This window comes from Balearica regulorum, chromosome 11, assembly GCF_011004875.1.
Source record: "Balearica regulorum gibbericeps isolate bBalReg1 chromosome 11, bBalReg1.pri, whole genome shotgun sequence".
Lineage (NCBI taxonomy): Eukaryota > Metazoa > Chordata > Aves > Gruiformes > Gruidae > Balearica > Balearica regulorum.
In genome coordinates, this window is record NC_046194.1 from 2,209,270 (window position 1) to 2,222,421 (window position 13,152).

General features: G+C 39.9%; 1 protein-coding gene across 1 annotated transcript in view; it reads right to left on the bottom strand.

Annotated features, from left to right (window-relative positions):
* The window catches only part of BRWD3 (bromodomain and WD repeat domain containing 3), a 57,952-nt gene that overhangs the window by 2,425 nt on the left and 42,375 nt on the right, over positions 1-13,152 (bottom strand). Inside the window, exons 26-39 of the mRNA XM_075763035.1 lie at positions 12,149-12,273; positions 11,880-11,962; positions 11,338-11,449; positions 10,945-11,006; positions 10,699-10,854; positions 9,870-9,990; positions 9,026-9,151; positions 8,855-8,936; positions 7,263-7,319; positions 5,546-5,686; positions 5,137-5,289; positions 2,364-2,527; positions 1,711-1,808; positions 1,093-1,251 (exon numbers count right to left, since the gene is read on the bottom strand). Coding sequence (XP_075619150.1) covers positions 1,093-1,251; positions 1,711-1,808; positions 2,364-2,527; positions 5,137-5,289; positions 5,546-5,686; positions 7,263-7,319; positions 8,855-8,936; positions 9,026-9,151; positions 9,870-9,990; positions 10,699-10,854; positions 10,945-11,006; positions 11,338-11,449; positions 11,880-11,962; positions 12,149-12,273 — 1,639 coding nt within the window. The remainder of the gene's footprint in view (positions 1-1,092; positions 1,252-1,710; positions 1,809-2,363; positions 2,528-5,136; positions 5,290-5,545; positions 5,687-7,262; positions 7,320-8,854; positions 8,937-9,025; positions 9,152-9,869; positions 9,991-10,698; positions 10,855-10,944; positions 11,007-11,337; positions 11,450-11,879; positions 11,963-12,148; positions 12,274-13,152) is intronic.

Consider the following 13,152-nt stretch of genomic DNA (forward strand, 5'->3'; position numbering starts at 1 on the left):
CCTGAGCCATACAGGACACAAAAAGTGGGATTCGTCTCATCTGCCTGTGAGGTGTGCTCAAATTTGATGACCCAACGCTGAGCTAGTCACCACAGATGACCTGTATACGCTGTGGAGACAAGCAGGTGCTCTAAGGGGAAAATTTATCCAACAAAGTAAACACAAAGTTCACCTTATCGGGAAGCAAGGACTGCAAACTGTCTTGACTAAGAGTTCAGCGAAGATCCAGTCAACAAGAGGAGCCCAGCGTGGCTAGGTTAGACACAAACTTCTACCATTTAGTCAGCTGAACCCTACCAAGGGTGTCAAGGCAGGAAAACCTTCCAAATCTATTTCAAACCTAAAAACGTACATCAAAATAATTTGCTCACTAGGACTGCTGAACACTTTAAAAATGCAGTAAAGTATTCTGATGACTTGGGACCCAAAATACTGCATGTTTTCAGAGTTACGAATCTGACAATGAAAATTAAATTAGATTTAACACGGGATGTGAAAAGCTGACCTGCAATGTACCACACTGCTACAGAATAGTAGCAAGGACTTGACAACGGCCTTGGGGTTTCAGCCAATACTTATTCAATGCCTACCTCAGTGGAAAGTTTGATTAACATGTCCCAGAGAGAAAATAGCCAAGCTTTTGAACAGAGTGTTTCCGCTTCTAATCACAACCATTCTGTCTTGACTATGACAAAAATATTTAAAACTTTTAACTTTTTTCCACCTTTGATTTCAACTTAATTAATAAAAGGACAAGGTTATGGGGTGGAGATTCTTTTGGTTTGGTTTGCCTTTGCGTAACTCCTGAAGGAACCATAATTCTCAAGAAGTTTAAGAGCAATCAAGCTTTTCCATCTGAAAAAATTTTAAAGGACTTCACTGAAGCGCACGTGGCATCATGTGCGTGCCACGCTTCAGACAAGAGACCTCAGAACTGTAAAAAGTAAGGTAAATTCACTTCTTCAGTATGGTTTGGGGATATAGCGTAATGCTAGACTCAGGCAAGAATATCATAAGCATCAGGAAGAAGCAACATCTTTCATTCCCAGTGCAACCAGTCATTCAAAGAACAGAATACTTGTTGTTTCTCACCTTGTTTCACTGGTGTGGATTTACTCCTGATCGGCCTACTTTTCCCTGGATCAACAGTATTTCCACTTCGGTTCTGTGCATTTGAGCCTGAGGAAGATGGCTGGCCTTCCATTTCTTCACCTGTGGCTGAACCCAGAGGTTCTTCTGCTGTATCTGAAACTTTAGACAGGACACCACTAACATGACAGAGTAACTTTCATCCTCTATTTATAGGGCTGTAATGCAAGGCATTTTTGAGAAGTTTTGTATCTCCTGAGTTAACAGCCCAAGTCAGGAGGCTAGTCTCACCAAGCTGCCTCTGCAGTTGTGAAGAGACAGATTCCTCCAGGGTGTAATCCAAAGTAAGCTTAATGTATTCGTAATCACTGGATGAGAGAAGCCCGTATACGGAAGTCCAGGCTCTTGTCACTAGATTAATTCTCACCAAGGACAGACTCAGGTTCCTATTCTCTGACCCTTACCAATAACTACCACGATCTGCAGACAACATATCTCTATGACCTTGCTACTTGCTCTTTCAACAGGTGGGTTTTGCATGTGTCTCCTGAATATAAGCTTTAATCAGCACATACAAGTGGCTGCAAGAGAAAGGATGCATTTTAGAAAATTGCTCCTCACCATGAGATGAAACTGAAGAACTAGTCCTAGTCAAAGGCAGTGAGGTATTCTGGTTGGTTTTAGGTTGAATCTTCATTTGCTTCTGTTTCCCTTTGGGGCTGAAGACACAAAATATCCCAAAGAGATAAAACTGTTAGTACCAAAAGACTCAAACCCCAAACCAATTTCCCCTGCAAAGTGTCCTGGTTTTTTGCAGCAAACGCATAACACAAATGATCTCTTCCCAGTGCTTGCACAGGTGTAATAATACTGAGAATAGTGACAATACCATTCTGTTTGATAAAGGCATATAAGTTTGCAAAAGCAAGATTTTCTCTCACCTTTTAAAGCACTCGGTTTACTTAGATAGGGTATCATACAGAAGTCAGAAAAGTATTATACAACACTTTTTTCAACAGTTACTAAACAAAGGCAACAACAAACTTGCTCTTCCATTTTCTCCAGAGGGAATACTTCTAATTATATAGTCTTTCACTTGCCAGAATTATGCACAAACTACAAATTAAGCATGGAATTTGAGCTCATGATTTTATCACCCAAAAGTGCAACTGCATCAGGAAAGGAGCAAATACTGCTGCTTTTATTCACAAAGGCACATCTGCCACTGTCATCTCAAATGGCACTGATAGCAAGCCTCACTATCATCACGTTACCTAGATGCTCTGCTAGTTGACGGTGAACTGCTACTGCTTCTTAGCCGCTTTCGGTACCGTGGCCTTTTCCTCTTCTGACATTGCATTGCTGACTTGTACTCAGAGATGATATTTTTCATATGATTTTCAAATAAGGCAGATAGTCGAAGTGTCATGCTGTAAATCTGGAGTGAGAAAGCATGGTCATACTTATTAGAAGTTGAACAACTAGAAGATCAGCCAAAAAAATTTAAAAAAAATCACAAAGATGCCCAGACTTTGTAGCAAAAAAAAGAAAAATTCATGGTGACATTCAACTACGAGGTTCTTCGCAAGTGATTTCCTTCCATGGTACAATGGTATTCTCGCAACAGAAAGTGTTTACATAAAAGGATTGAATTACTAACAGTACAAAATATTTACAGAGTTATAGGAAAACAGCTATCTAGATTACTGAAATATAGCCGCCTTTTTTAATCTCCACAAAGCATGGAAGCACACCGTAAGATAACTTGAAGTACCAAGGGAAAAAAAACCTGAACTTCATTGCCCCCCTCCCCGCTTTGTTTTTTGCTTTAATTCCCCAGTGACGAGTCCTTACACCACCCCTGCAGAGCTGCACACAGAAGCCAACTAAGCTGTCCTCATTCTTAATTTCTGTAAGCCAGATGTCAAAATCCTTAAACCATTTTCCTGTGCTCTTTCTAGGCCTTGCCTCTGTGTAGCTTCATCCACAAATTCATTCACGGCTGTTTCTTGATATTTCAGACCGTATTTACTTCTGTTCAAGATTTTACCTTGGATGTGTTTGACAAACACATAGTTGAAATGTGAACTAGGACAAACTAATAGTTCTGACAAACTAATAATTCAAACTCAGCATAAATAAAACAAAGTTCTTGATCCCTTCCTCATACCCATACCCTTCCCCTCCATCCAGTCTTCTGAAAAGTGTGTAAACACCATCAAGAAGATGTTACCATCACCTTATACTCAGACCCCTTCCCATTTCCTGCAATCTTTCTGAATATAAAATCTCTTTGATATAGTTTTCTTTACATTCGTATAACTTAATTTTTGCCCGGACTCTTATATTTTAGCAATGTCTCTTTCTTTAGCTCTGGTATGTAGGACCCTGCCCTTCCTGCCTCCATTCAGGATGCTGCTGCAAAGATGGTAAAACGTGCTAGAAAACCTCAGGATGCCGACACACATTTGGTAGTAGCTGAACCTGCAGCGGCAGAAGGCCCAGCTGAGTGCCCCAGCCCTCCAGCGAGTATCATCTTACTGAGGCACTTCACAATATTTAAGCAAATGGATATTGATGGGCCACTCTATTACAGTAATTTGGGAGTTGACTCACAAGCTGTTCAGTTATTAATACACAGGGAAGTTCCCAGGGAGTTTGCAGCAGTAAATAACTCACCAAGATTACTCTGATGTCAAGCACACATAAAACACCCTCAAATCACTTGTCTTCTTGCAATCCTCTACTGATTTCCCTTCTATTAAAGTGAGCAAAAGTTACTGGTCTTTATCTTCAGAGCTTTTCTGCAGCCCTTATCCAACACCAAGAGTTCAATCTACCTCCAGTGACGGCAACTTTTGCTAACACTCCGCTGGAGTTCCCCTCTCCCACAGCATGATCCTACTTCAAGCTTAACTCTCATTGTCCTGCTTACACAAAACACAGTAGTTGTTACTCCACCGATGAGCTAAGACTATTACTCCTCAAGTGACGAGTAAGGCTGCACAGCCTCCTGCTTCCTCCCACCCAGCACCGTTTACACGGGCACTGAAAGCTCTTTGCAGCACGCTCTGCTCCTTCTCCTGCTTGACAACACCTAGCGTAATAAAATCTGGTGTCACACCATGTTAGGTGCCACAGAAACATTTTACAGTAATATGAAATTCTACGTATTATTGTGCTTTAAGTAATAGTATCTCAGTCTAGTCTCAAATGACGTACATTTCTTAATAGTTTATAAGTGATCCTGTTTCTACACACAAAATATTAGACAACTTCGTGACCAGCATGCTTATGTACACTAAATGACATGTTTCAGAGATGTGATTTTGTCACAACTTAAGCATCTTATGGAATATGCAGCTTTTCCTTATAATAATAAGGTCATTACAATTTAATGTCTGGAAACACAGTCAAAATTCTGTCTACTTTTATATTATGAAGACATCAACCACTCAAATTCTGTTTTGCATCAACAGTGGTAAAACTTGCATCTGTGTTCTCATGCCAGTTTGGGATTTTTTTGAGCATAAACAATGTATCATTAAAACATTTGAAAATGTTAGAGTCATTTGATCATTCAGCAGCTTAGGAAAAGCTGACAGGCAACATACTGCACAGGAACATGTATCAAACATAGTCACGCTTGCCTGATCAGCCATACACTTAGTAGTCATTTTACCTAGCTCATATAAAAATATCTATATTCTAACATTTTGATCTCCCCTTTCCCACTTGCCATATCCTGTTTAGGACTCCAGTCCAACACATTTTTTTCTGCCTAAGTAGATTCCCATTCCTGCATGCATAAAAAAGCAAGATTAGCACCTGAGAAACACAGGCAACACTGTGCAAAAGTCTTGCCAAGTATACTCAGTAAACTAGAAAAAATTCAGTATCATAACGCTCTCATCTCCTCCGGTACTAGAAATACTTTTATTTCACAATGCAGTGCTTTGTTCTTTAGATACAGACCTTCTTTCACGCACATTTCATTCATGTAGGGCCAAACTTTTTGTAAAGATGACATTAAAATTGATTACTTACTCGAGACTTTTTATTAGGAGTGTAAGCTTTAGAATTGCAGAATATTAAACGAATATCTTTGTAGAACTCCAAGGGACTAGTGTAGTTTCCTGCTTCCAAGGTTTCTTTCACAGTGCTAAAGTCCATAGGAGTATCTACAATATCTCGATAATCCTGCAAGAATACACAAGAAAATAATAAAGGCTGTCAAATCCTCCAGCAATAAAAACACCTAAGTGTTCATCCGCAACAGTGGCTCTCAAGTAATTATTTCTACTTGAGAGTTACTGAAGATAATTCTCTGAAAATGCACTGAACGTGGTGCGTTCCAGCTCATAAAGGGAGAGGTTAGAAACACGCCCAGCAAGGACATTTTGCCAAAAGATTAATAATAGGCTTTTTCAATTTTGAATATGGAAGTTGTACTTACAGGATAGGAGAAGAGATCAACTGGCTGTCTAAAAGGCTCAGAGTCCTCTCTTTCATAAATCAGGTTTAACAACTGCTTGCACTGCTCTTTCCAAGCATCGGGACTTGCTTTCATGGGCTGTCTTTTTATTCGTCGTCTTACCTGCAGGGTATTTAATAATTTTTCAGAATATTCAAATTTTTCACTTTAAGTTCCTATTAATTTACCAAGGTTCTGATTCAAAGCAGATTTCCACAATTAAAAACAGAATTGCAGTAAGATTAAAGCATAGCTGATGGCAGAACAATATGCAGCATGCAAGTTGCAGAAATGTGTCTTTTCTGGTAATACATAAACACTCATGCCCATGAGAGGTATAGAATCCCAGACTGGTTTGGGTTGGAAGGGATCTCAAAGCCCATCTAGTTCCACCCCCCTGCCATGGGCAGGGACACCCTCCACCAGACCAGGTTGCCCAAAGCCCCATCCAACTTGGCCTTGACCACTGCCAGGGAGCCAGGGGCAGCCACAGCTTCTCTGGGCAACCTGTGCCAGGGCCTCACCACCCTCACAAGGAAGAATTTCTGCCTCAGACCTCATCTCCATCTCCCCTCCTGCAGCTTAAGGCCATTCCCCTTGGCCTGTCACTCCCTGCCCTTGTCACCAGCCCCTCTCCAGCTTTCCTGTAGCCCCTTTAGGTACTGGAAAGCTGCTCTAAGGTCTCCCCAGAGCCTTCTCTTCTCCAGGCTGAACAACCCCAACTCTCTCAGCCTGTCCTCACAGGAGAAGTGCTCCAGCTCTCTGAGCATCTTCGTGGCCTCCCATGGTAGGGAGGTCCTCTACCAAGCAGATCCCCGAAGAGGCCAAAGCCTGCTCTCTTGAAGTCCAGGGCAGTGAGGAGGGCACACAGCAAGCTCACTGCCCTGAGGATCTTGAACTTCACCATTTCATGGTCACCGCAGCCAAGACTGTCCTTGAGCTCCACATTCCCCACTAGCCCCTTCTTGTTGGTGAGAACAAGGTCCAGTATGGCACCTCTCCTCGTTGGCTCCTCTGTCACTTGGAGAAGGAAGTTATGGTCAACACATTCCAGGAACCTCCTGGATTGCTTATGCCCTCCTGTGTTGTCCCTCCAACAGATATTGGGGTGGTTGAAGTCCCCCATGAGAACCAGGGCTTGCAAATGTGAGGCTGCGCCTATCCGTCTATAGAGGACCTCATGTCCCCTGTCCCTGCCCTCCCTTTAATCCTGACAAGCTCTCAGTCAGCTCTTCACCCATCCCCAGGGGAGCTCCATGCACTCCAGTTGGTCACTGACATAGAGGTGACACCCCCTCCTTGTCTCCCCGACTGTCCTTCCTAAAGAGCCTGTGTCCTTCCATCCAACACTCCAGTCGTAGGAGCCATCCCACCATGTCTTCACCATGTTTGCAATATTTCAGATCCAGCCTTGCTCTTTTTATCAGCTTTCTTCAAAATTTGACTGAAAATTGAATCTGTTCTAGGTATCTTTCAAATTAAATAATAAAAAAAAGATTCTTCAGCAATTAAGTACATTTACCTGCACAGTAACTTCCTCAATCAGCCAACGCTTACATATACGTGCAACTGAATTCACATAGTTAGTCCTACAGACTATCAGCTATGACAAATGTAAACCATTCCAGACCTACATGAGTGTTTCAGAACCTGGTCTATCTCCCTTCACAAGCTAGACCAAGCAGAAACGTTTACTCACTCGTCTTTTTCCAGAGGAAGTTCCCGGAGCATCTGAATCTACATCTACTTCTGCCACCTAAAGGCAAAGGTAACGATTACACACACGTGTGCTCAGCAGTGGAAAAAGGGTTTAAAACCAACCAACAACAACAAACACAATTTTAAACTACTCAAATGCAATCAATGGTTCAAGAAAAACAGAAACTAGCTTCAAATGAGAACTTACATAACTTTAAAAAATTAAGTGGATAAGCTGTTTCATCTGTTTTCCAAGTTTGCTTCCACAGAAATTATATATAAACAAGTGAGAAATTTGAATGGCTTATTTTCAGTCCTTAAGACTCACCTGAGTCCCAGTCTTGCAGACCTGTATTCACCTGCATAAATGTTCATGCCTCGAGCTGCTGTACTGAGTTTATTCAGGTTTCATGTAGTGCCTTACTTACATTAAGTGTATGTAATATTCTTTTCAGAATCTGGATTTAGAAATAAGATCAAAACCTCCTTTGTACACAGCTTTCTACCTCTAATTAAAAGTAACTAATTTTGAGAGGAGACATGGTTGCTTGAAAGTTCCTACAAAGAATCTGAAAGTAATTTCTTATTTTAAAACATATTATAAGCCAAGACATGCTCTTTGAAAGGCTGGAGAAAAAGGAAGGTGCTATAGTAGCAATTTTGGGCATTTCTGATTGCTGCTTGAATGGAACAGATGAGATTCCCAACTGGCACAAGAAGGTTGAGTTGGGAAAAGAGGGTCTGCTATTTAAGTCATGGAAACCCCTCATTTTCTTCAAAATACTTTTTTAATAGTCTGTGAAAATAGATGCCGTTATTATATCTTCAGTTTTATAAAAGTAATTAAATTATTACATTGAATTATAGATTTTAAGTTTCAATACAAATCCAAGACAATAGCACCAGCCATAAGCACGTAGGTATTCAAGCAGCATCAGGTTTCACTTAAATATTTCAAAACTGCAACAATGGAGTATGTCTGGGGGAAGGGAGGAGAGAAGAAACCTCCTAACTACATCTTATACTAGCTCATGTATTAGAAAGCAACACTGAAAAAGTAAAACAAAACCAAGTGACTTAGGTTATAAGAGGTCACCTCTTTGCAATAGAAACTATAGCACATTTCAAAATGTTTACAAACTGCATTTAAGAGGAGAAGGTGTAAGGAGAGAGAAAGAGTTAAAAGAAAGTGATACCTAACCCTGTTTCTACCTGTCATTTCACTCCATGGTACAACTGACGGGAAATGACACAGAATTAGAGAAGAAAACCAGCTCTGCTGCCTCCCTGACAATAGGAAAGCTGTTGTCCTTCTGGTTTGGCAGGCTGAATGATAGCCCCAGTTCATATTCCCCTTACTTACTAATACTTCCTCACACACCAAAACATCATGTACTGAGAGAAGATTAAAGATAGGCAGTTCCAAGAATCATTTTTACTTAAGGAAGCTTATTGTCCCAAGTGAGCAACTCAAATGACCTAAGTAGGCTCATCTCAACAACTCAGTGCAACTACCCACAAAATAAAAACTCAACAAAAATCTTCCAGGTGCTGAATTTAAAAACGCAAGAAGTTCTGGCGACCAGTTCTTACCTCTTCTTCTTCATCAGTACTGCTTAGGTCTTCCGCTTTCACCTTGTTATATATTTCTAATATATCAGTGCAACTCTGATCCCTGCAGGACAATAACGAAAGCCAAATATACATAATCAAATATCTCAGAAACTCAAGATGTCAGGTCTATAAAGTAAAAAGCATGCCTACCCGATGAAGCGAAGTAAGACATCTGTTACGATTTTGGCTGCTTTGACTATAGGACTGTCTGGCTCGTTGAAAGTCCTGGCATTATGTTCAATGTATCGTACCTCCCACATCAGTGCAGAGATTCTCCTTAAAAAGAAAAAAAAAAAAAGGAAAGGGATGGGATGGAAGGAAGATGTACATTATTTTCATTCTGAGTTCAGAGGATTCCTCAGTAAAATAAGGAATCAGGTAACCTAGAGACCAAGGTAAGTAGTTTCTGTTCACATACTGCTGACTTCCCCAATGTGCCAGGCTGTGACAGCTTTGTGGAAAAAGGATGTTCCTCTTCAGATCAGCAACGAATGGAATAAAAAAAGGAAACAAATCTACTGAAGGAGACTGCTCCCACTTAGAGAGAGCCTTAGAGATAAAGCGGTCCTCAGAGTGGAAAAAAAGAACGGGACATTATTTATCCCCAGGTTACCTGGAAAAACTGAGATTTCCAGTTTACAACACTATTTAGCCCACTTCTGGCAACTGCAATACAAGCAAAGCATCTGGTTCAAAGGCATTAGAGATACAGATGAAGCAAATATGCTCTGCCTACAATGGATCTAGCTCAGTATGTTGAACAAAAAAGACACTCCAGATGCAGATATAGCAGCTTTTGCCTTAACAATGTGCCCAAAGGAAATTATTATTCAGCAAGACTCACTTTGCCCATAGGCCAAACCAAATCTGACCTTATGCTGGTGGCCTATCGAAGAAATATATTGCTGAAGTGGCATTACATAGTCTTCAGCTAAACGTATTGTCCTCGGTTGGGCTATAGTAAATGCAGATCACAAACAGAAATCCAACTGACCTATAAAACCTGTTTTCGAGCCTCCTCCTGATTGTGGTGAGGTCAGTTGGATAAGCAACAACAGTGCAATACATGGGATAGGCACTAAGGTCCACCGGAACAGCAAAGGGATTAGAAATGTCTGAAAGACAAAAGATCAAAATAATTTTTAATTGCCTCAAAAAATACCAGAAGAAAAGTTAGAAGATAACTAGATTCTTTATAAAAGGTTTTCTTTCTAAGAATTCAGCAAAAACAATACAGCTGGATATTTCATTAACCAAGAGGATCCTTCCTTTTGTACCATCTGTTAACTACTCTTGAAAAAGCATTTTTTGTTTAAGTATCGCATCTGAGATTCGCATGCCAGCACCCAACCATATTGCTGAAAAGCAACATGGCATATGCACTTACAACAGGAATACTATAACAAGTGACATAAACTAAGAATACAGACATGTCCTGTGTATAAATATAGGATAGAATTTAAATCATAGCGTGCTATTAAGCAGCTACAAACTAGCTCCAAGGTAGTTGATGGTGAGGATGTTTGGTGAGGATTTGTTGGTTGTTTTTTGAGGGGTTTAATTCAACATTTTGCTCATTTGTATTTAGATATCACCCACTGAGAATACACATTAACTTGAAAGGAAGCAGGTCAAGCCCCAGACAAAGGGGAGTAAAACTGAAAAGGACACCATATGAACTTTAAAAGGCTGTTTTCAATGACTTAGTTGATCACATTTCTAATACTCCACACCAACTCCCAACACTCCATCCTATCTACTCTTCGGTCATGTGCCACCACATTGATACTCTTAATCCTTCCACCTTTTCTCTTCAAACTCACCAAGGGAAAGAAGTTGCTCAATCCCCCGGATTACTCGCTCACATTCTTCATCTCTGGAATGGGCTCCCCATTCTCCTTCCTGGGGTTTGTAGAGAAGAGCTGTCAGCTCATCTGGAGTCACAGGAACTCCAGCACCAACCTCCTCTGGATAAGCAGCTAAATATGAAGAATTCAACAACAGTGAGTACTAGCAGTGGTAAAAAACTATTTACTTTGTATACGGACATGAATTCAACACACACTCACTTCCTTCTGGAATTGGTTCCATGTCCCATGGACTCATCCTCTCTCTTTCGTTATTGTCCCAGCTATTAAAAAAATACATTCAGAAGCAGCCGTTAGAGCTGAATATAACCATACATCTTTTCTCTACCAGACTTAAACCAAAAAGGTCATGCCTATTAGAAACAACACATGTCACTAACAAGAGAAATATAAGGAGTTGGAACATAGCATCTCTACATATTCACTGCACTGCTGTTTACACCAAAAGCGTTGTTTTATGAAGAAGTTAATTACTACAAATAAATACATAAAACCAAAGTGGCTGATTATGTATTTCTTGAGTTGCAGGGAAACATCTAGGAGACCCAGAGCACGTAACCACGTCTGATACGTTACAGTTAAGTAACTACTTACTGAACACAGTAGCACTGGAAGGAACTATCGGGATATTCTGCCTGGAAAGGCTGCTGACTCTCCACGGTTCCAAACCACCAAGCATCATCTATTATACTGCGAAACCTATCCCCTGTAAGAAAAATGATTGCATTCAGCAAAAGAACAACATAAATAATTGTTAAATACTTCTTTTTAGAGAATCAACTTCATCTTTCATAAATGAGCTACTTCAGTTCTCACATTTTGCATTACAGGAATCAAGTCCTTCCCCTAAGGGGAGGACTTTCACATCTCTGGTTAATTAGTCACAGCTGCCTCCATGCCCCAAATTACAATAGAATAGGACATTTGTCTGCTATCACAGGCCTTGTAGCAGTTTCTCTCATTTCTCTTTTTTTTCCAGCTACAGGAATTGTAGCAAACCTCAAAAAAAGTTTCCAACGATTGCTATAATATCATGTGTGATATAGTCCTTTACATCATGTAATACAGACGCTGTATCTTATTAAACAGCCACAGAAATGTTGCAAAACACACAGAAGTGCAAAAAAAGTAGTCACCTATTTGCCAGTTCCTTTCTTTGGCTTCATTATAAAACTGGTGCAGCACAAGGAAGTCAATAACATCCGGCATATCATGGTACCTTCATAAAATAGACACAAAAAATTGCTTCTGTTACCCATAAACATAGTTCCACATGTAAATACAGACAGTCTCCAAACACAAAATTTCATGCATTTTGCTTTCGAGTTTGGCGTAATAACTAATTAAAGCTTCTAAACTGCAAGCAAATCTCTTGAAGAATGCCATCAGCATTTCAGTTACTTACTTTATGGAAAACGATTCTCCTGTCATTTTGCCTGTGATTGGATCTAGGAATGCAAGCTTCAAGCAGCAGAGCGTAGGAGGCCCAACTTCATATTTAATTCCTACAGTCTTCACAAATTCTTGTTCCTATTTATCAATAAGCATGGAACAGTATTATTTTAACTTGCTAACAACAAAAACATCCTTGTTAAAGTACCAAACATATTAATAAAAACTAAGTATGTTTCCACTTTACAGCCCAGGTAATTTCACCCATAAAAATTTTCTTTTCCAAATACTAAAAATCAATCACAATCACAAAAGAAAAGCAAAAAAGATAAAAGATGCTCATTCCCCTGGTAGGTTTGTGAACAGCATACCCACAAATTATTTAACATTTGTAAGAAAGTTGTAAAGAACACTCTGGTTTTAACTGCGCTGGTGGCACCAAAGGCTATACCTGACCAAACCCAGGGCCTCTCACCCTTGCATAGCAACCCACAGAGGAAATAAAAGGAAATTCTTCCTTTGAAAGCGGAAATTCAAAAATAGCCTTATATGATCACATCCTGTCAATCATCGGCAGGTGGTAAGACCTCTATACTAAGTGAAATACTACTTCCTTTTCCTTGCAAACTGATGATGCCTTTAAAGATTACAGCTGGAATCATTGAATACCTAGGACTAGTAACTGGATATTTTTTAAGTAAAGCAATTGTTTTCTTTACTAGAACCACTGGTACACATATATATGAATATTAGCACATATATGAGCTCTCGATATAAAAATCTGAGTAAAGCAGAAAGAAAAATATGCCAAGACTGTGGATTAAGTATTAAGGGACTCAGTGGTTCAAAGCAAAAGGATAAGAAAAAAATCAGCAGAACTATGTAAACCTAGTATCTACCCGAGCAATCCATAATACTTTTATTTTCTAAGAATAAATTGTAAGATATCGTCTTACCCTTCCAAGAATTTTAGAACATACTCAGTTAGATCAAGCCACTCAGAGCTTGCCCTATTGA